Source organism: Erpetoichthys calabaricus, chromosome 6 (genome assembly GCF_900747795.2).
Source record: "Erpetoichthys calabaricus chromosome 6, fErpCal1.3, whole genome shotgun sequence".
Lineage (NCBI taxonomy): Eukaryota > Metazoa > Chordata > Cladistia > Polypteriformes > Polypteridae > Erpetoichthys > Erpetoichthys calabaricus.
Genome location: NC_041399.2, coordinates 214,123,787 through 214,147,375, shown reverse-complemented (window position 1 = coordinate 214,147,375; position 23,589 = coordinate 214,123,787). Strand labels below are relative to the sequence as shown.

The 23,589-nt window shown below is 44.9% G+C and overlaps 1 protein-coding gene across 1 annotated transcript in view; it reads right to left on the bottom strand.

Annotated features, from left to right (window-relative positions):
* Positions 1–23,589, bottom strand: part of egfra (epidermal growth factor receptor a (erythroblastic leukemia viral (v-erb-b) oncogene homolog, avian)) — a 260,506-nt gene that overhangs the window by 100,901 nt on the left and 136,016 nt on the right. The window contains exon 2 of the mRNA XM_028790897.2: positions 636–787. Within this exon, the coding sequence (XP_028646730.1) occupies positions 636–787 (152 nt within the window). The remainder of the gene's footprint in view (positions 1–635; positions 788–23,589) is intronic.

Genomic DNA, 23,589 nt, shown 5'->3' with positions numbered 1-23,589 from the left:
TCGTGTCTGCGTGGGTTTCCTCCCACAGTCCAAAGACATGCAGGTTAGGTGGATTGGTGATTCTAAATTGTCCTTGGTGTGTGGTTGTGTGTGTGTGCCCTGTGGTGGGCTGGCACCCTGCCTGGGATTGGTTCCTGCCTTGCGCCCTGTGCTGGCTGGGATTGGCTCCAGCAGACCCCCGTAACCCTGTGTTCGGATTCAGCGGGTTGGAAAATGGATGGATGGATGGATGGATTTTAGTCTGACAAAGTTCATTTTCCTTCCTGTCTTGATTTTACGTGTTTGGAAGTGTCATGTGACCATGACCATTACGCTCATGACGCTGCTACCAAGACGGAGGTGGTCACGCCATGTGCTGTTCCTCAATGGATACACAATATAAGTGACTTTTGCTTCCCTTTCAAGTAGGCCCCAGTGTTAGAATTGCCCCTTCGAGTTTTGACTGGCATCATGCCCCATTCATTCCTGGTTGCCTGCATATTTTGATCTCACGTTTTTGACTTTGCCTTTGCCTGATCATTTGGTTTCTCACAGCAATCCTTAGACCCTTCTCATGTCTCATAACAATCTCACCAGTTCAGGTGTTCTTGCACAGCCAGGAGTTTACTGTTCATCAGGACACACGTGAGGCCTACCTTTAGGAAAGACAGGTCGCGGTTTTCGTCAATGTAAGTGATCTCCAGGTTCTCCAGCACCACCGTGCAATTGCTGTAACTCCTCATGAGGGTCCTGTAGTGGTCTTCAGCATTCCGGAGCTTTGTCAGCCTGTTGCTAAGCCCTTGACATACTGTAAGAGAAAAAAAAATGTAAAGCATATCGATGTAGCACTCTTAGCGTTTGTATAATACGTTAATTTCTTTATTATTTTTGAGAAAACGTCAGAAATGTCTTCTTCAGAGCAGTGACGTTTTGACATTATGGACTAGTGGGGCCCAGCAGATGTTGAACCAAATAATAAGAAGAAGTCATTTAACTTAGTATTGAAATATTTAGAGCAAACATCCACGTGAAGTGGTTTTTCTACCATTTTCTATCCATCCATAGGCGGAGTGGTGGCTCTGAGGCTAAGGATCTGCACTGGCAATCGGAAGGTTGCCGGTTCGAATCCCGTAAATGCCAATAGAGACTCTGCTCTGTTGGGCCCTTAAGCAAGGCCCTTAACCTGCAATTGCTGAGCGCTTTGAGTAGTGAGAAAAGCGCTATATAAATGCAAAGAATTATTATTATACTGCAAAGGATTTTAAGGATCAGAGGATGAGACGTAGTCAGAAACGAAGCACAGTCAACACTGTAAAGACGAACAGAATCGGCAAAGCCCCAAAACAAGACACAAAGTCGAAAAGATGTGCCCGAAGGATAGGAAAGTTTAGAAATTGTCTGTGGGTTGAAGAGTCGTGATCCGCAATCTCGGACAGCAGAGGTCACGTGGAAGAGGTTACACAGAAGAAGCTGGACATCAAGCCTCCTTGTTTAGCTGATAGCTAGGCTGTTCCATGTTAAAAGTTCATGCGTCGCCAATATCTGGGAGCAATGAGAAAGCTACACATACAAGATGGTGGCGTCTGTAAGAAAACAAAATGGCGAAAGTAATGGCACAAAAGAAAATTGAAAACCGTTAAGTATACACTGAAAATAACAACTGAAAAATCCAGAAAATTCATCCCCAGCCCAAAGAATTATGGGGAAAAAAATGGAAAAAAATAATTTATTATGACGCGCCACTTGAAATGCTGGAAAACTCAATATAATAATCGATTACAGGTCCTCCGTGAGCGACTCCATCGTGATATACAGACTTTGAAAGCGGACCTCCAACCTGCCCCCCTCTCCGAAATCGTTGGCATTTACACGCCCAGCGGAGTACTTTGAACAGGGATGCCCCATCTGCACTCCTGAGCTCGTTACAACTGCAGAGTTTAAAGAGGGACCACGTACATCCAATGAAAACCACAAAAACAAATGAAAACCGTAAAAACGTCTAACAACATAAAAAATTTGCACTTTAAGCATCAGTAGGCCTGGCGCCCTTGGAATCGAGTTACCCGGAGTGTTCGATAACATTTCACGAATTGTTTACCGCTCTGATGCTGATCTTTCTGATCATTAAATAGGTCCTCACGATAGCAATTGGTGAGAAGAATTCATTCATTCGGTATTTGAGGGTTCCTCTCGAGTGCCTCCTTGTCTCGCACGATTTGGCTCAAAAGCGAACCAGCACATCGCCGTCTCATCACAGGCTGAAGTTTCGAGTTTGGGATTCTTCCTACCAGCTGTTTCAGCTCAAGACCGAAGTCCAGAAACCATGACACACAGAAAGACAGACACACACACACCCACCCATCATGGAGATATCAATCGGAGGAGCCTAAAACATCGAGATCTGTCAAAAACCGGAGATTGACATTTTCAAATAATTTAAAGCTTTTGCTCCTCCCCCATAGAAGGGAGGTTAGGGTGGAGTTCGGCACAAAGCGAAAAATTAACTTAACGAGTACATCGAGTGGTGTGACGGGCGGCCATTACAGAATGGAAGGACCAGGGGAGAGGACATCGGTGAGGCAATACCGCCCCTGGGATGCGGCAGGGCAGAACTCCTGAGCGGCTGTGGCACCACGGATTCCTGCAGGGCACGCTGGGAGGTGGGGTTTGGTATACAGCCCTGCTGGGTTCCGTGGGGACCACCAGGGGGAGCTGCAGAGGCCTATAGTGGACTCTTGATGAGCCACCTGGAACACCACCAGGACCTGAATAGAAGGAGTCACCTCACTCCATTCTGGGGGCCAGAATCGGGTGGAGGTACGAGAGGAGTGGAGGCGGCTGAGAAAGCGAAAGAAGAAATAACTGTGCTTTATCTTGTGCTGTGGAAGGTAAACTATGTAACTAAATCGTGTGTCGTCGGCTAAACCCGTGTCCTGCCCGTCTGTGTCAGGGTCAGGGTGGCTGTATGCGCCCTGGTGGACCACAGTGGAAGCGTTGAATTGCTGGAGAGCAGCGGGCAGAAAAGATCCCCAGAGGCATCTCTCTTAGCTCAACGTGGTGGCATGAGCCTGTGGCTAAAAGTGTTTGCAGAGGGCGCCCCCTGGAGGGGATTTTTCATGATGGCATCCAATTTTGCCATCATCCTCTTTGCCACAGCAGCTTCCAGTGTGTGCGGGGCTGGCCCTGACGTTCAGATGTTGTGCTCGGGTTGCTTCTCTAGGACAGGGGTCACCAAGTCGGGTCCTGGAGGACCACCGTGGCTGCAGGTTTTCATTCTAACCCCTTTATTTTTAAGGAGTGCCCTATTTGTGCTGCTCATTAACTTCTTGTGAATTCATTTGAATTGAATTGTTCTTTTTAAGATTTGTTCTCTTGAATTGCTTCATTTCTTTTCTTAAGCGGCACCCATAAAGAAATGAAACGTGAAGTGAGTGAGCCTAGAGAAGGCCACCTAAGTCAGGGCCGCAAACTCCAACCAATTTCATTCCAAACAGTTGCTTAATGAGGCGCCCATTCCTGTCGTTCATAAAACCCGTTCTTTAACTCCGTGGCTTGTTGCTGCTCTTATGGTGCATTAGCAGACATTTCCAAAATTGTTGATTTTCTCTTTTCTAAGAGCTCTGTTAAAGTGTTTTGGGGACCTGAGCAGATCCTCATTCCTGAGACCCTCACCTTTCTTTCTTTTCAGATATTGTATGATGGACACCAGTGGTTTTGTCTCATTTTGTATCTCATTGTTGTTTGGCTGCTAATTAAGGAAAAAGAAACAATTAAGAGGTCTGAGTCTTCAAGAGCAAGTCAAATAAAAGGAATGGAAAAGGAGTGTCACAGGTGGCAGGGTGTGGTCGGCATTCAGCTGCCTATAAAAGGGTCCGCCTCCCGACAATCAAGGCTGGAGTCGGGTGAGGAGGTGGGCGAAGAGAGGCCTGAAGAGTGAAAGAGAGATGGCTGTTGGTGAAGCCGGGACTGTTGAGAGACTGTGGGGGGTGTTTGGCGGCAGTGCACATAGTGACTTGTAAATAATAGACTGAATAAACGTGTGGTGATGGCTGAGAACGTGTCCTTCTGTCTGTGTCTGGGCTGTACCCTTTCACAGGTGTTAATTAGCCGCAAAAGCAGGTCACTCACTAAGAAAAGGGTTAGAATGAAAACCTGCAGCCACTGCGGCCCTCCAGGACTGGAGTTGGAGACCCCTGCTCTAGGACAGCCCAGTGTAGAACGCCACACTGGCTACTATGGACTGGTAGATCATCTCCCTAAAATGTTGAAAACCGGAGATTGTAATTTTTGATGAATTTAATGCTGTCACTCTGCCCCCATAGATGGTAGGTCATGGTGTTTTTTGGGGTCGGGGGCAAAAAGCAAAAATAGGTATTTCAATTTTGCATAATCCCTACTGATTACCTGTTTCAAAAACACAGATTTATCTGTAAAATTAGGTTTTGCAGTGACCACCGTCACTAGGAAATGCACAAACATTTCCCTCAAGGACGACTGTGTACAGCATGTTTAAGAGTAAGCGGCTCTACTGTAGTGACCTGATAATATTATCACTCCTCCTTATATGGATGATAAATTAGACTGGACTGCCAATACTGATGCGCTGTGCAAGAAAGGACAGAGCCGGTTATACTACCTTAGAAGGCTGGCGTCCTTCAACATCTGCAATAAGATGCTGCAGATGTTCTATCAGACAGTTGTGGTGAGCGTCCTCTTCTACGCGGTGGTGTGCTGGGGAGGCAGCATAAAGAAGAAAGATGCCTCACGCCTGGACAAACTGGTGAGGAAGGCAGGCTCTATTGTTGGCATGGAGCTGGACAGTTTAACAACTATGGCAGAGCGAAGGGCGCTCAGCAGGCTCCTATAAATTATGGAGAATCCACTGCATCCACTAAACAGGATCATCTCCAGACAGAGGAGCAGCTTCAGCGACAGACTGCTGTCAATGTCCTGCTCCACTGACAGACTGAGGAGATCGTTCCTCCCCCCAAACTATGCGACTCTTTAATTCCACCCGGGGGGGTAAACGTTAACATTCAACATTATACAAAGTTATTGTCTGCTTTTCACCTGTATTATTATCATTCTTTAATTTAATATTATTTATTGTATCAGTATGCTGCTGCTGAAGAATGTGAATTTCCCATTGGGATTAATAAAGTATCTATCTATCTATCTATCTATCTATCTATCTATCTATCTATCTATCTATCTATCTATCTATTCGACTCACTCCTTTATCTGAGGGGCACACTGTGGTGTCAGTAGTGGGATTTGAACCCACAGCCTAATGGCTTGCACTCCACACCCCTACCTGCTATGCCACACCACTTGCCAATAACCTTAGCCCCTTGATTATCTGATGGCACTCAGACAGACACCCGTTGTCTTTTGAAATGTCCCTTTCGTCACTGCCACCTGGTACTAGAAAGCTCTGCATGATGAACTGGCCTGATGACACTTGTGCCTGTGATCTGTCACTCTTGCTGACAGGGATGTTGCCCCTCGGGTTACGTTACTGATTTTAACACCTACAGACTTTATAAGGATGTTGTTAAAATTCCAAGGTATCTTTGACTATTCTGAGCTGTATGCAAATAACTGAAGACACTTGCAAATCCAATCACATCTGACTTTCCGTTTTTGCTCCCGGTGTTGTAACACCACCTACTCAAATATCAAGATGTGGCCGACAAGCCCCTCTGGAGCAGCTGACTCTGACAGGAGGGGTAGCTCAGGCAGCTCAGGTACTTGCCATCTTTGTTAACCGACTGCACAAACCCGTCTCATGTCATCGGGCACTGCGCCCTCTAGTGGTCAGGTGAGGGGAGAATTCAAAGTGCCGTGAAGACCGGAAAGATCTAAACAGCAAAATACACAGAAAGGAAAATCAGGGAGTGTTATGAAGACATCAAAGCTACCATCAAATCAGACATCGGAATGTTTCTGAGCAGAAATGACAAGCAAGAAAATGTCCGCTTAGTCTAACGTGCAGGTGCCGTAGTGAGCTAATGTCTCGTCTTTCTAGTACACCACCGCTGTTTCGCACCTCTGTCACACACCTGCTTGGTCCTCAGTGAAGCCTCATGCAGTGGAAGTCACCACCACCACCACCCGTGTCAGCGCCTGGTGATCGATTCACGTCGTCACCGCTATCTGCAATTGACGGCAGCAGCTCTCTCAATCAAGCAAGAAGCTCTTATGTGTGCTTGAGAGGCTTGTTGTTTGTTTGTTGTTTTATTTAAAGAGCTCCTGTAACAAGTCAAATGTGTCGCTGGGGACAAATAAAGTTATATAGTACCTTTCATAGCTGTCTATCATATAGTGTCTTTCACATTAATCTACTATATAGTGCCTTTCCAATCTATCATATAGTGTCCTTCATATCTATTATATAGTGCCTTTCATCGATCTGTCTTTATTATATAGTACCTTTTATATCTACTGTATCTATTCATCCATATATCAATCATATAGTGCCTTTCATATCTATCATATAGCATCTTTCAAATACATCTACCTATTATATAATGTCTTTCACATCTATTACATAGTGCCTTTCATCTATCTCTCTATTATATAGTACCTTTCACATCTATCTATTTATCTATATATAAATCATATGGTACCTTTCATATCTATCATATAGCATCTTTCACATACATCTATCTATTATATAGTGTCCTTCATATCTATTATATAGTGCCTTTCATCGATCTGTCTTTATTATATAGTACGTTTTATATTTACTGTATCTATTATCCATATATCAGTCATATAGTGCCTTTCATATCTATCATATAGCATCTTTCAAATACATCTACCTATTATATAATGTCTTTCACATCTTCTATTATATAGTGCCTTTCATCTATCTCTCTATTATATAGTACCTTTCACATCTATCTATTTATCAATATATAAATCATATAGTGCCATTCATATCTATCATATAGCATCTTTCACATGCATCTATCTATTATATAGTGTCCTTCATCTCTCTATTATATAACGTCTTTGATCTATCTCTCTTTAGTATATACAGTGAAAATCGTTTAACACGAAACTGAGGGGACTGAAATATTTTTTCATGTTAAAAGAATTTCGTGTTAAAGGATATTACAAATAAAAACATACAGTATATTCCGTAATTTGCTCTCTTTTTTAAATTATTGTTGATAATGTAGAGTTAGCAATATCAAAATCTTTACAGATTTCCGTTTTCGTCTTCTGTTTTTGATCAACAGCCTTAAGAAGCTCCATCTTCATTTTAAGCGAAATAGAAGTTTGCTTTCCCCTTGAGCTCTTTGCCATTGTGCTCGCAAAAAAATTCTTCTAAAATAGAAAAAAAAACGCGAACCAAACTCACTGATTTTTACTCACACTGCGATGTACTCGTCACCGAATTCCAAAGCCAACTGATGAGAGATGAGATGTTTTTGTGTGGCGTTTGTAGGGGTGGAGGGTGACAGTAGCTTAGATAGACAAGATTGGCTCATGTCACAGGTTATTCCGAGGGTATTTCAAAGCCAAGTTAGCCTCCTTTCTACGAAACATGTGAAACCACCTCTCTTTCATTTCACACCCCTCTTAAATCTCGCCTGCGCGGTTGGTGTTTTCCGTATTTTGTTCATTCCCAGAAGGGAAATCTTTTCGTGTTAAGCGATTTTCATTTCGTGTTAAGAGAAAAAAATGCATGAAAATACATAGTAGTTTGTCGGGACCGTTGTATTATTTCGTGTTAACCGATATTTCATCTTAGGCGTTTTTGCGTTAAACGTATTTCACTGTAGTACCTTTCATATCTATCTATATATAAATCATATAGTGCCATTCATATCTATCATATAGTGTCTTTTACATACATGTATCTATTACCGTATTTACTCGTGTACCACGTGCCCTCGTGTAAGACGCGCACCCTAATTTTTACAAAGAAAATCGCGAAAAAAAAATTTGCCCCATGTACGATGCGCGTTGTGATTGTATAGGAAGCGTTTAGGGCACGTTTTCTGCGAAATGCACTTCTGTTTTTGTTGCATGACGAGAGAGCGATTGCGAGCCCAAGCAGAAGAAGTAAACATTACAGAAAAAAATTTCCTCATGTATGACGCACACCTGATTTTCTAATGCTAATTTTTGGGAAAAAATGTGCGCGTGGTACATGCGTAAATACGGTATATAGTGTCCTTTATATCTATATCTATTATATAATGCCTTTCCTATCTATCTACGATATAAAACAGATAAATAAATCTAAATATAGGACCCTCCGTACTCCCCCCCCTCCTTATCTTCTATATATCGCCTTGCATTCCTGAATGTCTAATCATTTTCCTCTGATGATGATGATCCCTGGTAGGAATCAAAAACCTTTTTACGATACGCGATTCCTTTGTGGATTTCCAGCTACAAATATGCCAATTGTATCACAGACCCTCGCTTCCACAGATATATAAATATGCAGTATATCTATACATTCATATATTTGAGAGATTTCAGTTTTATTTTATTTTTCATACATTTGCAGACCTTTTCATAACACGTGCTGTCACTTTGTCATTCTGGGTTTTAAAGTCCCTGAAAGTCAAAGTGTGGGCTCTGAAGATTTTTTGAACTTGCTGTAGAGTTCACACGTTTGAGACGGTGGTCTTGTGTTATGTCATGTTAATGTTGTCCTCCAGGTGCCCACTGCAGGGGCCTTTAATAATTGTAGGAGGTCTCATTGTCACCTTTGTGAATGTTCACTGCTTGGAGCCTTCGAGTAATCCGGTCGTAAAGCTGTCGGCAGCTCCGCTCCTGCGCTCACCGCTCACTGAAATATTCCTGTTTACCAAGCAAAAGGAAATCAGTGTTTAAGCAAGCAAAGGTCAACAGCGAATACTTGGCCGCTTTCATAAACCTCGCCTGCCATAAATGTTTATGTGGCTTGAGGTGCAAAGCCCTGAAGAAGGCTGCAGCAGCGATTCCATCCTTGGAGCAGCGTGTCCCACGTGTGGTTTGTTAATGCGGCCAATGCAGGACGTCCATCTGTTAAACAGGAACTTAACTCGTACGCGCTGTCTGGCCGTGTCGCTCCTTTTGCATCCCCAGGTATCGCGGTGCACTCATCTCTCAACAGCCTCCATTAAACTGAATGAAGGTACAGAGGCTCTTATAAGGTCACCTACTGGAGCATATCTGGTGCCCACGGAGACGTGGCATTACTGCTCTCCATCCTGTTCTTTTATAATGAATCCCTGGCAGGGAATGAACTGAGGAGGCATCCCATCCTGGACGTGTCCGGCCATATTATGTATCATCTTTGTGATGGAAAACAACACAAGGCAGAATACGAATAAGACCGCTGGCTCAGCCTCAATTGTACTCTACCAGTCCATCACTGTTCATGGTGAAAGGCGCTATATAAAATCAAAAGGCCTCAAGTTCAGTCCCACCATTGACTTCCAATATGACTCTGACTAAATCACTTCATCTGGTGAGTATCTCATTATAAACACAGAAGAGCAAGTACACTGTATGTACAAAGCGCCATGGGATGGCATCAATGGGTAAAGGTGCCATGTAACAGCACAGGCTGAGCTAAAGCCTAATGTTTAATTCTTCATGCCGGTTACTGAATTAAGAAACAAATTGTGTTTAAATTGCTTTAACAGCCCTGCCCAGTCAGCTGTCACTTATGCCTAGAACCCCACCCAGTTGTCTGCCACTTAAGCATATTGCCCCGCCCATTCGGGGCTGTTCAAACATCTCACCCTGCCCAGTCAGGTGCCATTTAAAAATAAAAATAAAATAATTCTGTTTCCTGCAGATATCACCACTAGGTGCCCTAACAAACCTAACCAGCGCCAGCCAGTCAGATGGCACTCAGGCCTCTAACCCCGCCCTTCCAGCTGCCAGAGTCGACTGCCACTCAAACATCTCACCCGACCCAATCATCTGCAACTGAATCACTTAGCAGCCACTTAAATATTGAAATCCGCATAATTAATAGCCCTATTTATATTTTACATGTCAGTTATAATACCTGCATTTATGGAAAATACAGGATATTCTAAGATTATTACCACCTAACCTTGAAACTTCTACCTTCTTTGCAGTAAAGAGTAATTAATTATGGCGCCAGACAGTTGTGTAGTGTTACGTATTGATTAGCACAAGCAAGCAAGTAAGAATTTCATTGTACTCTGTACATGTGACAAAATGGGTGATATGAACCTATAAATCCACCCATCCATTACAAGGCAGACCCAGCCAGATGCCAATTAAGCACATAGCTACGCCCATCTGACTGCCAGTTAACCCTATAGCCCAGCCTGGCCAACAGCCACTTAAGCATACAGCCCCGCCCAGTTAGCTGCCACTCAATCACCTCACTCCGTCCCGTCATCTGCCATTCAAACATATAAACCTGCATTACCAAAATTATGTTGCCAACAAATATGGATAACAAGTGCCCTAAAAACTCATCCAACCCCAGCTAGCCAGTTGCCACTTAGGACTCCGCCCTAGCAGTGCTCACCTAAGCATATAGCCCCGCCCACACAAATGGCACTTAAGCATTTAGCCCCACCCAATCAGCTGCCACTCGGGCCTCTAACCAGCACCAGCTCCCACTTAAGCATATAGCTCTGCCCATCTGTCTGCCACTTAACCCTATAGTCCTAATGTGAATTTCTCCTGGATTCAGCAGGTTGGAAAATGGATGGATGGATGGATTTGTGAATTTCCCCTTGGGATTAATAAAGTAAGTATCTATCTATCTATCTATCCAGCCAAATGCATATAGCCCTGCCCATTCAGCTGACAATTAAGCACATAGCCCCACCCACATAAACGCCACTTAAGCATGCAGACCCGCCCAGTTAGCTGCCACTCAGGCCTCTAAACCCCCATGTTCCCACTTAAGCAAATAACCCCGCCCATCATTTCTGCCACTTAACCCTATGGTCCTGTCCAGCCAAATGCCACTTAAGCATAAATCCCTGCCCAGTCGTCTGCCACTCAGGCCTCTAACCCTGCCTTACCAACTTCCACTTAAGCATATTGTCCTGCCTAGTCAGCTGCCACTAAGGTCATTAACCACCCCCCCACCCACCAGCTCCCACTTAAGCATATAGCTCTGCCCATCTGTCTGCCACTTAACCCTACAGTCCTATCCAGCCAAATGCCACTTAAGCATATACACTCGCCCAGTCAGCTGCCACTCAGGAATCTAACCACGCCTTCACAACTTCCACTTACACATGTAGCCCCGCCCATCTTTGTCACTTAACCCTATAGATATGTCCAGCCAAATGCATACAGCTCTGCCCATTTAGCTTACGCTTAAGCATATAACCCCGCCCACAAAAAACATCACTTAAGCATATAGACCCACCCAGTCAGCTGCCACTCAGGCCTCTAACTCTGCCCTACCAGTTGCCACTTAAGCATAAAGCCCCACCCACCTGTCTGCCACTTAACCCTATTAGATCAAATGCCATAGAGCTCTGCCCAGTCACCTGCCACTCAGGCCTCTAAGTGTGCCCAGCCAGCCACCACTTGCGCCTAAAGCCCGTCCCAGTTGGCTGCCACTCACATATACCAAGATGCATTACTAACAGCCCTCTTCTTCATTTACGTTGTTCGCCTGTATGATAAAAGCATTCTGAGATTTTTCTAGAAAGGAAGATGGGCGTTTTGAGGTTCTTCAGTCCTACTCACTAATCATGGCACTGGTGAGTGGTGCTGTGTTGTAGGCTGATTGGAATTGAACTGAACTCAATAGTTTATGCCCATTATACCCATAAAGAGTTCCAGACAGCTGGACTCTACATGTCAAGGGTCTTGGAGCATTGCTCTCTGTAAAAGGCACTATATACAAGTTGTAGGGTAAATCCACTGATCCCTTGTTGTGCCCCTTTTATACTGCATTCATAAAATGGCATCACCTGGGAAAGGCGCTATATAAGGATAGAAAGTGGATTGAAAGCTAAGGAGCCGCAGCTTCCACCATAAGATCACCTGGTCAGCTCCATCCTCAAGTTGCACTGTACCTTGTGAAGCACTCGTGAATGATATCTGTGGTGAAAGGCACTATATAAAGAAACCACAAGGTGACAGTTTAAACCCCAGCCTCCCCTCCAGCTGGCGCTCACAGTGGGTCAGATTTGAAGACTCCAGTCCCTACGCAGGTGTAAATGTTTGTCCACTAAATTGTGATTTCCAGAGGAAGGGATGAGAAAAGGGATGCAATCAGATAGTTAATCCTGAATAAACAGTTCTGGGGGGAGCCACTCAGTTCTGCTTTTATTGAAGGGGGCTCAAGAGTCATATGGCCGGACCCTCAGAGACTAGTGGGCCTGCTTCATTATCTGACACACCACGGTGCACAAACATCGTAAATCTCAGAACAGATGGAGGTGGTGTGGATGGCTGACTTTGAGGCTGACATAGGATAAAAGTGAAAGGCACTATATAAAATGGTGGGGTCTGGGATCCCGAGTCCTGAGCTGGCCAGATCTCAGTGGCTTGAGGCGTGCGCTCGTCTCTGTTTGATAGAAATAGACCGGAAAATGTTGCTAAGGGGAAAAGTGCACTCATTAGGTGGGAAACAGCTGCTTACCGAAGCCATTAAATTAAGTCGCAAATGACATTACTTCATTAAGTGATGACAGACGGAAGAACACGCACTCCGGAGCTCCTAGGCAGCAACATTTTTCCGGAGGCATTTTTCTTGATTTGGATTTAGTTTTTCTACTTGAAAAGGGTGTCAATTAATGTACCAGAAAAATAAACATAATTTATTTCAAACATCACTCTTTATTTTTTAAGGATGAAAAGTGTGGGGGGTTCATAAGGCTACTTCGGCATCACATCTCCTCGCACTTAAAATGTCGCTTGGCTCCCAGAGAAACGTGAATTAAAAGAAGAGAAAGGGTGGCGCTTAAAAAAAAAAGGGAGAACCCTGGCAGTTTGGATACATAAAAACATGCAAAAAATAACCGACCTGTTCACCCCAACACCGTCACCTGCTTGTATGTTGGCGGCGCAGCAGCAAGAACGGCGAGGATTATACACTGGGGGGGCTGGTGGTCTTGCTTCAGACATTTTGTAGCATTCCCACTGCAGGAACTTGGCCCATTGGTTGTTTCTGGTACTTTTTCTTTTAGCTCCTCATTTTAATATGAGACATGAGCATCAAGCCCCATCGCTAAACATCACTCAGTGCGCACACATAAAGCTAAATGCATAGGGGACACTGCAGGGCCAATTGGCCCAACCTTCAGCTGGCAGCCCCCTGCACAAAGAAAAGATCCAGAATTTCACAGTAGAGTGAGCATCCATAGTGCTTGTATCTGTCCATCATGTCATTCACACTGCAGGAACTTGGGCCATTGGTTGTTTCCGGTACTTTATTTTTTAGCTCCTCCTCCAGGGTGTGTACTTTTTCTTCCACCAGGAAGTATCAGGGGTGGAGCCTGAGTGATGAATTGTGCTGATTGGTTGCCTACAAGCAGCGGTGTCATCTTTGAAATGTGTTTGTAGTTTGGATTTTGGAGAGACGCTGTATCTGTGAAGATGGCATGCCACACTTTCCAACTCATCACCGCACCATTCATCAAATCTAACCAATTAGGGGAGGGGGGGTTTGTTGAGGGGGTTCCTTGTGAAGTTGTGATCGCTTTGAAGCGGTAAGGAGTGGGGAGTCGCTGGTGAACTCCTGAATGCGCCCGCACTTCGTGCCACATCACTCTTAATGGCCGCCTCCCTGCTGTGCCTCACCTTGCATATATCACATATTTTGCATAAAGGTTACAATGCCTGTCGCGTGGGCTGGAATGCAACACGCAAAAGTGGTCCGGGACCAGAAGTGACCACAAGGGGGCCTACATCGTAAAGGAGACCCTGAAAACAAAGTTCCATGTGGTGGGAAGGTTCCTTATGTTGACTGTTTGCTTTGTGCCGATTAAATCAGTTTAGCAGGTGGACCCCCTGACCAGTGGGCCACCAGGATACTTATATTCCCTGTCAACTTTGGTGTCCTGATCCCAATCAGAGCAGGAACCATCCCTGGACAGCCCATGACACACACACACGCACACACACACACACACACACACACACACACACACACACACACACACACACACACACACACACACGCACTGGGGGCCCACGTAACCTGCATATCTTTGGACTGTGGGAGGAAAACCACACGGACAACCAAAATTAACAAAAGGATCCATCCATCTTGCGCTGCGTATTCAGGTCCAGCCGTCTAAACAAAGACGGCCAGACGTCTCTTCTTCTCACCTCCTCCTCCTGTGGGGGGCTACTAATCAAGGCCTCATCTCCAGCATGGCCCTGGTCTACTCCGAGGTTGGACGTGTCCACATAACGCCTCCACAGTGAGGCATCGCGCCCGGACCACCTCACCTTTGTGTTCGTCAGCCTACTCGTTTATTATTTTCTCAGATGGACGGACGCATGGATTTACTGGCACCTCAGCGACAGGGAATCATCTGGAAAAATGATGTTGTTGCAGTTTTCAACGTTTTTGAGATAAAAGTGAGCCGTTTTGGAGTAGAACGAATCATCCTGTGCTGGATTTGTGCTTTGGCCATAGTTTTCGAATCCCACTCGTTCCGGTTGTATTTCAAAGTTCATGTTGCTCTGGATTTTGAAGGTTTGATATCTGCTGAGGCTTGGAGTCCTGAGGAGAGACGCAACGCAATGAATACGATTACATAAGCCTAGCACTTTGGTGCAGGCAGCAGGAGTCCATGGAGCCACCTTGTTCTGCGCTGGCAATGTGATGGTGTGGCACATATTGGGGGGTCCCTGATACCCACTGAAGTACATCTGAATGGCAAGGCATATCAGGGCTTTACAATACAATACGATGCAATACAATTTATTTTTCTATAGCCCAAAACCACACAAGAATTGCCGCAATGGGCTTTAAACGGCCCTGCCTCTTGACAGCCCCCCAGCCTTGACTCTCTAAGAAGACAAGGAAAAAATCCCAAACTTTACCCTGGAGGTCATGCCATGGGGTTTACCTTTCAGTGGGATATGTGGAAATCCCTAATGACGTGCAAGCCCAGCTGAGCCCACGTGGGTTTACCTGGCGCGGTGCCCACAGAAGGGCGAGGCCGGCTGGGTGTAAGCTGTGCTGGTGCTACACAATGTGTCGGAGAGAAGCAGCATGTACCAAACACACATGTGTGCCGCCGTAGCTTCCTTTTGTAACATATGTGGACATTTATACCACATCTTCAGAGAAAAGGAATGTAATTAAAAGGGAAAAACAAGAACATTTTACGAGAAAGGAGCAGATATGCCACTTCTGTCTTAAGCTCCCCTGAAGTCGCCATTTCCTAGAACTAATTTCTCCACCCTGGGTTCGCTTCCCGGGTCCTCCCTGTGTGGAGTTTGCATGTTCTCCCCATGTCTGTGTGGGTTTCCTCCCACAATCCAAAGACATGCAGGTTAGGTGCATTGGAGATCTGAAATTGACCGTAGTGTGTGCTTGGTGTGTGTGTGTGTGTGCCCTGTGGTAGGCTGGCACCCTGCCCGGGATTTGTTTCCTGCCTTGTGCCCTGTGTTGACTGGGATTGGCTCCAGCAGACCCCCGTGAGCCTGTGTTAGGATATAGCAGGTTGGATGATGACTGACTGACTGACTAACTAATTTCTCCACACAGGTCTGCTCTACCCTGCAGTTCTCTGAAAGGTGGAAGGAGTGGAGCGTGAAGATCAAAGTCGAGCGTCATGTCTTGTGAACGATGCACTTCTCATACCAATTTCCTCTCCTTTGTGGCAAACTTTAAGGGAGCAAGTGCTACTGGACTTTCCTTACCTCTTCACTGGCAGAGCCTCAACTGGGAAAAACTCAATCTGGAAATGCAAATGACAGCAATTTAAAAAAAAAGAATAGACGGCTCTTATTTTAATATGAGTGATGAGCATCAAGCCCCATCGCTGAACATCGCTCAGTGCGCACACACAAAGCTAAGCGCATAGGGGACACTGCAGGGCCAAGTGGCCCAACCTTCAGCTGGAAACAGGCTGGCAAAACAAAGACAATTTCACAGACTTCAAGAAGTAAGACGTTGAATGAGCATCTATAGTGCTTGTATCTGTCTGTCATGTCATTACTCCCAAACCAATGGGGCTAGGATCTTGATCTTGGTCTTAATCGAGAGTTTATCATGTAATACATGCTGGTGAAGCACAAAAGAAAACCTGGCTGGCAACTTCCACAACAAAGTTATTGGGGTTCACGTCTTTCCTATGGCAAACTGCATAATCAAATTAAATGAGAAGATGACATGACAGAAAGAAACCTGCTGAGCGTGAAGCAAATTGCATAAGCCAACTCTGTGCAAGTATATCTTAATTTAAAGCTTATGACAGAATATGTAGCAGTGAAACAAATAATGTATCTCATGGCAGCTTCCACAAACAAATCAAGAAGGTGACATGGCAGAAATAAAAAGAAGAGCAGTGACATCTGCTGAGTGGGAAGCAAACTGCAGGAGCCAACTCTATGAGAGGAATCTTAATTTAAAGCTCATGACAGGATACTCGATAGTGAAACAAATAAAGTATTGAGTGACAACTGCCGCAAACTGATCAAGAAGGTGATACGGCAGAAAAGTGAAGCAAATTGCAAAATGCTGACTAGGTGATAGAAATCTTAATTTAAAGCTTAAGACAGAATAAGTAGTTGTGAAACAAATAATGCACCTCATTGCAACCGCCACAAACTGATCAAGGTGACACGGCAGAAAGAAAAAAAGGAACAGTGACATCTGCTGAGAGTGAAGCAAATTACAAAAAGCTGAGTACGCGATAGAAATCTTAAATGAAAGGTTATGATGGGATACAAACTGGTGAAGCCAAAAATGTGTCTAGAGGCCACTTCTGCAACTCATCGAGAAGGTGACATGGCAGAAAGAAAAAGAAGGGCAGCAAACATCTGCGGAGCATAAAGCAAATTGCAGAAGGTGACTATGGGATACAAAGAAGAAGAATGAGAGTTGCAGCATCCTCTGACGGTCAAGCATATACAGCATGGTAATCTGATGGTACAAACTACTGGGGCTCAAAACGTGCTCTTGGTTTTACCTGATACTTTCTGGAAAGTCAAAAAATGTGAGTTCACTGCAGCCTCACAAAAGTAAAAGATCTACTGGGCATCATACTAGTGGGCACAAAATGCAGCCCCCCACAAGCCCATCTATTGGTACTTCTCTATTATGGGCTGCATACATTTTCCGTTAATCATAATCAGCTGTCAGAAATTGTGTCTATTGATTATTGACTGTGACAACGGAAAAAAAACAGCAGCAACATCTGCTGAACGCAAAGCAAATTGCAAAATCCGACAATGTGATAGGAATCTTACGTGAAAGCTTAAGACAGGATACTCGCAGTGGAAACCACAAATGTGACTAGAGGCAACCTCCTTGAATTGATCGAAAAAGTGACATTGCCAAAAGAAAAAGAAGAGTACCAACATCTCCCGAGTGTTAGGCAAATTGCAAAAGCCAACTACGGGAAAGGAAACTTAATAGAAGGCTTATGCGGCTAGCAACAACCTCAATGAACTGATCAAGAAGGTGACACGGCAGAAAGAAACAAATGAGCTGCAACATCTGCTGAGTGTGAAGCAAACTGCATAAAGAGACTATGTGAAAGGAATCTTAATGTAAAGGTTTATGACAGGATACACATTGGTGAAACAAATAATGTTCCTCGTGCCAGCCTCTGCAAACTGATCAAGAAGGTGACATGGCCGAAAGTAAAACAAGAGCAGTGACATCTGATGAGCATGAAGCAAATCACATAAGCTGATTATATGGTAGGAAATCAACAGAAAGTTTACGGCGGTGTACACGCTGGTAAAACCAAAAATGTGACTAGAGGCAGCCTCTGTGAACTAATCAAGAAGGCGACATGGAAGAAAGAAAACGAAGAGTAGCAACATCTGCTGAGTGTGAAGCAAATTGCAAAAGCCAACTATGGGATTGCAATCCTAATAGAAGACATATGATGGGATTAGCGCTGGTTAAGCAAAAAAATGTGACTAGCGACAACCTCGACAAACTGATCGAGAAGGTGACATGGCAGAAAGAGACAGAAGAACAGCTAAAGTGGATTATGGGACAGGAAGAAGAAGAAGAAGGGCAGCCGCGGTGTCTACAGTCTGTCAAGCACATACATCGTGGTAACCTGCTGGTACCTGCAAACTACTGGGGTTCAAACCTTGCTCTTGTTCTTAGATGAAAGCTTATGAGCTGATCATTTCTGGAAAGTTTAAAAGTCTGAGCTGGTATCAACCTTGGAAAAGTAAAAGATCTGCTGAGAGTCTTACCGGTGGGCACAAAAAGTTTATTGTAATAAAAGCTGGATCATCACAAGCTCATCTATTGATACTTCTCCAGGACATGTTACATACGTCTTCCATATTCATAATCAGGTGTAAGAAATTGTTTATTGACAATTGACTGTGACAAAGAACTGCGTAATAGGAAGAAGGATAAAAAAAAAAGTTCAGCAACATCTGCTGATTGTGAAGCAAATTGCAAAAGCTGGCAAGAGTCTTATGATGAGGAACACTCTGGTGAAGCCAAAAATGTGAACAGAGGCAACCTCTCCGAAATGATCAAGAGGGTGACATGGCAGAAAGAAAAAGATCTGCAACATCTGCTGAGCATAAAGCAAATCGCATAAGCCATGACCACTGGCCGTGACAAAGAGCTCCATGATATGAAAAGGAAGCTGGGCACCATCTGTGGGGCGGCATATTTTCAGGGTGAAAAACTAAACACTGTCTTGCCAAATTGGAAAAGCTCAGCTTGGTCTACGCAACCCACCTTTATTTGAGAACCGGAGGTTCGCGTGTTTCCTAGTATGATAGAAAATAACAGAAAAATGCTGACAACGATGAGCCAGAGTGTTGTTCTAAACATTTAATAACAAGTTAAAGTTCTTCTCTTGGGCCTCATTGGCTCGTAATGCACAAATGCCTCTGGTATGGAGTCGTCATTTAGTTGACGTCCAAGTGATGTGACGCAAACAAACAAACAAAAAAAAACTCACACAAAAAGACATCCAGAAAGCCCAAAGAGACAGAAGAAAGCAGATCAGGAAAATATAAAAAAGCTGCTCTTGGGCCTTTGGAGATGAAGTCACTGCTGATACCCAACTGTTTACTACAGAGGAAAATAAATCCTAAATCTCGGCTAACGAGCTGCCGCTCACGCGAGCTCCGCATGTTTGGTTTTGTGCCTTTTCAGCTGAGCGGCATTTTTCCTAATTAGGCGCATCATCTCTGAAGCCCTCGTTTTGCTGACGCTTCTTCCTTCTGAGACGAACACAGGAAATTGGAAAAATCAAAAAAGATTTATTACTCGGATTTGGTGTACGTCAACAACTGGATATTTGGCAATAAAAAAAAAAATTAAAAAAAAGAGAGAGAGACTTAAAACGCAGAAGGTCTTTAGGCAACCATGACCACTGAGACGAAGAGGGTGTTTGGGGTGTGTGTGCGCATGTGTGTGCGCGCTCTTAGGTAAGGAAGGCTGGACCGACAGTAAAGGAGCCGTTGCTTACCCTACCACCACAGACAGGATGGGGGGTTCCAGTCCCAGTCTGGTGAGACCCCCTGTGGCCAATCAGTCAGACCTGTTGAGCTCTTAAGAATTCATTCTGAATGCTTTGAAATCCCTTCAAGTGTTTCTTTCTCCAGTGCCTCCTATGATAATCCAGTCTTTGAGCATTTTGGGGTATCCACCCCCCCCCCCCCATTTCTGGCCATCTAGACCCCACAAAAAGAAACCCCTAATTTTGAAGCCATATTTTTTGGCAGGACAATACAAACCCATAGGCGTCTTCAGCATAGATGATCAGACGGACTTGACACTGTGCAGGCCACATCAGCCGCCGACCCCCCTAACGAGATACGAGGGGACAAAGTGACTCGGCGCAAAAATGGGGACCGGTAATAAAGGCACGTGGAGCGTCAGTTTGTGCGAGTTTGAGGGTGCTGATCATCGACACGTGGATTAGGTTGGCAGTTTTGATTGCTTTGTCGTTTTTCATTTCATGTTTAATTATAGATCACATCAAAAAGACATTGAAACCAAATAAAAGAGAAGAACAAAAAGACACATTTTAAAAGGAATAAAACGACTCGCAGATTAAGAACTCAATAGAAAGCAGAGAAGCAAACCAACACAAAACAGAAGAGCTGGCAGTCTTTAAAGCGATTCAAGTGCCTGAGAATATAAACACGTCTTTTAAATTTGATGTAAAAATGTCTGACTTAATAAAAGATGGGAGACCATCCCAGAGAGTCTTCGGGTAGCTAGAGAGAGGGCCCGGTCCCATGATAAAACTAAACCGAGTGTGTGGAATAGTTAAAAAAAATATCTAAGCAGAGGACTGTGAGGCTCGAGAGAGTTGGAATGGAGGTCTCGGAGGTCAGAGCCGTGCCATGGGGGTCTTTAAAAAACAAATAATAAAAACCTTAAATTCAACTCAGTATTTCACAGGTAGCCAATGCCAGGAGGCGAGCACAGGACTGACACACTCTCTTTCTCTCTTGGTGCCAGTTACAAGTCTCATAGCTCAATTCAGGACCAACGGCAGGCGTGACACGCTTGACTGACAGATGCCCAGGTACTGAGGGGTCCGACAGTCAGGACGTCAGGAAGTAAAAGCACGAGTGACTATTTTCAGATCTTTAAAAGACACGATATTGTAGATGCCCCCCAGAAGATGCTTGGGTGTCCCACCCAGGACAGAGGTGGGATCCTTACCCAGCTGGGATGGCATAAAGCAGGGGTGTCCAATTCCGGTCCAGGCGGGCTGCAGGTTTTCATTCTAACCAAATCCCTAATCAGTTTTCACTGCTAATAAACTTCTTTTCCCTTCATTTTAATAGCCCCGTATTTAAGGATTCGGCCCTCTGAATTGATTTGTTCCTTCATTAAACAGAAACGAGACGTGAAACGAGCCGACAGATGAACGTCAAACTCCAGCCAATTTCACTCGAACCAGTTTCTTAATGAGAAGCCCATTCTTGCTGTTAATTAAAGCCAGTTACTGAATATCATGCCAGGAAAAAGCACCAGAGATGTGATGTTTGCTCTGAGGGTGCTGATGGAGAAGTTTAGAGAAGAGCAGAAGGAGTTGCATTGCGTCTTTGTGGACCTGGAGAAAGCAAATGACAGGGTGACTGAGAGGAGCTGTGGTATTATATGAGGAAGTCGGGAGTGGCAGAGAAGTACGTAAGAGTGGTACAGGATATGAACGAGGGAAGGGTGACTGTGGTGAGGTCTGTGGTAGGAGTGACGGACGTGGGATTACATCAGGGATCGGCTCTGAGCCCTTTCTTATTAGCAATGGTGATGGACAGGTTGACAGACGAGATTAGACAGGAGTCTCTGTGGACTGTGATGTTTGCTGATGACATTGATGATCTGCAGGTTGAGGAGACCCTGGAGAGGTGAAGATATGAGGAGGAGAGGAATGAAGGTCAGCAGAAACAAACAGAACACATGTGTGTGAATGAGAGGGAGGTCAGTGGAATGGTGAGGATGAGGGGAGTAGAGTTGGCGAAGGTAGATGAGTTTAAATACTTGGGATCAACAGTACAGAGTAATGGGGATTGTGGAAGAGAAGTGAAGAAGAGAGTGCAGGCAGAGTGAGAAGAGTGTCAGGAGTGATTGGTGACAGACGGGTATCAACAAGGGTGAAAGGGAAGGTCTACAGGATGGTAGTGAGACCAGCTGTGTGATATGGGCTGGAGACAGTGGCACAGGAGACAGAGCTGGAGGTGGCAGAGCTAAAGATGTTACGATTTGCATTGGGTGTGACAAGGATGGACAGGATTAGAAATGAGGACATTAGAGGGTCTGCCCAGGTGGGACGGTTGAGAGACAAAGTCAGAGAGGTGAAATTGTGTTGGTCTGGACATGTGCAGAGGAGAGATGCTGGGTATATTCAATGAAGGGTGCTAAGGATAGAGCTGCCAGGCAAGAGGAGAAGAGGAAGGCCTAAGAGAAGGTCTATGGATGTGGCGAGAGAGGACATGAAGGTGATGGGTGTGACAGAGCAAGATGACGAGGACAGGAAGAGATGGAAGAAGATGATCCGCTGTATCGACCCCTAACGGGAGCAGCCAAAAAAAGAAGATTGAATATCAGGACTTGTTGTTGCTCTCATTCTGTCACAACAGACTGTTGATTTTCTGTTTTTTCCAAGACCACCATCAAGAAGTTTTGGTGACCTGAGCAGTTCAACATGACCGAGAAACAACAACTAAGGGGTCTGAGTCACATCAATTAAAACAAAAGCAAAACAAGTTAATCAGCAGTAAAAATGGCTCACTAATTAAGAAGATGGTTAGAATGAAAACCTGCAGCCACTGTAGACGTTCCACAGTTGGACGCTCCTGCCATAAAGGAATGATGGACTAAATGGGGCCAATACATTTATTTACTTGGCTGGCGCCTTTCTCCAAGGAGACTTCCAACATTTAGGATACAATTGGTTCCATTACTTTTGGTTTGCAGTTGGAGAACAGGCAGATGAAGTGACTTGCTCAGGGTCACACCGTGGTGTCAGTAGTGGGATTTGAACACAAAACCTCAGGGTTTGAAGTCCAAATCCTTTAACCAGTACACCACACTGCTTGCAATACCCTGCCGGGACGTCTTATGATTCCCGTTCTCACTGGGATGCCCGAATGTTACGGGAACCGGCAAGAAGTGGACAGCAGGGAGCAGTTCATCCTCCACTACAGTAGGTGGCAGTGTCCCTCATACAGAGTCCCAATTTGCACAGGAGTTGGAATTGCAGAAGTGCAGCCCTGATGGACCATAGAGAGCGATGCCCGGGTGGCGGGGAGGCCTACCTGGCTTTCTCATAAACTGGAAGTGCTTCCAGCTGGCCACATCAGGAGCTGGATGAGTCAAAGTTGGGAGGAAGGAAGGCAGCAGTCATTGTGTGGGGAGAAGAGGGAGAAGAGTGGAGTAGAGGCAACCTGTTTACTGGTATTATACAAGGAATCTGTATAATAAAAAAAACGTCTGATTTGAACCTGGGCCTGTTTAGTGTGGTGTGTAGGGGGGTTTAGGGCTCTGTGGTGCCCCCCTCCATCTTTCACAATAGGTTTGAGTTTTGATGTATGTCCGAGTTGAAAGAAGCTACCATGAACTTGTTTGTCGAATTTAGGAGCAGAGTCAAAGATAATTCCAAGCTTTTTTCTTTTTTTTTTTTACATGGCAAGGTGGAGTGGGTGCTCGGAGGCTGGGCATCTGCCCTGGCAATAGGAAGCTTGCTGGTTCAGATCCCATAAAAATGCCAGAAGTGATTCCACTCCATTTGGGCCGTTACGCTCTGTCTTGGGTATGATGTTAATCTGCATTCAGTCCTGGAAGCCCTGAAAGCTTGTGGGTTGGTGGCAAGATTGGCACTCCATCCACCCTTAAAAAAACCTGCTACTGCTGCAGTGTGCTGCTGCGGTGTCACCCGTTGCCCGGCTGTGCTCTGATTCTAATCTGGGATCCTGAGGTGGTTTGACAACGTGCTGTTAGTTATCAGTACGGGT